The sequence below is a fragment of the Penaeus monodon genome, chromosome 19, assembly GCF_015228065.2.
Source record: "Penaeus monodon isolate SGIC_2016 chromosome 19, NSTDA_Pmon_1, whole genome shotgun sequence".
In the NCBI taxonomy this organism is placed as follows: Eukaryota; Metazoa; Arthropoda; class Malacostraca; order Decapoda; family Penaeidae; genus Penaeus; species Penaeus monodon.
In genome coordinates this window covers 9,095,078-9,095,379 of record NC_051404.1, presented here as the reverse complement: position 1 = coordinate 9,095,379, position 302 = coordinate 9,095,078, and the positions used below count along the sequence as shown (strand labels likewise).

The following is a 302-nucleotide window of genomic DNA, read 5'->3' as shown; positions in this document are numbered from 1 at the left end:
TAAAATATTATACATTCCTTTAATTAAAAAAAAATGGTTTAGCATGTGATCGAATGAAAATATACTTCAATAGAATAAGCAAGAGATAAAATATTAGCAAAAGGAGGTCTCTAAACATTAAAGAACAATCATAAGACAGACCCGTGGGTGTCTGAGGGCGAAATTTACTTCCAAGATCTAGTTACATATCCTTGGCATGCCATTCATCCTACACGAGTCTCAACAGAGGCTGGGCACGTGTGGTCTCAAGAGTTTAGGTGTTTTATGAACATTGTTTATACTGTTTCATTATAATAATTCCG

The 302-nt window shown here is 34.1% G+C and overlaps 1 protein-coding gene across 1 annotated transcript in view; it reads left to right on the top strand.

Annotated features, from left to right (window-relative positions):
• The window catches only part of LOC119585047 (estradiol 17-beta-dehydrogenase 8-like), a 10,822-nt gene that overhangs the window by 4,095 nt on the left and 6,425 nt on the right, over window positions 1-302 (top strand). Inside the window, exon 3 of the mRNA XM_037933664.1 lies at window positions 248-251. Coding sequence (XP_037789592.1) covers window positions 248-251 — 4 coding nt within the window. The remainder of the gene's footprint in view (window positions 1-247; window positions 252-302) is intronic.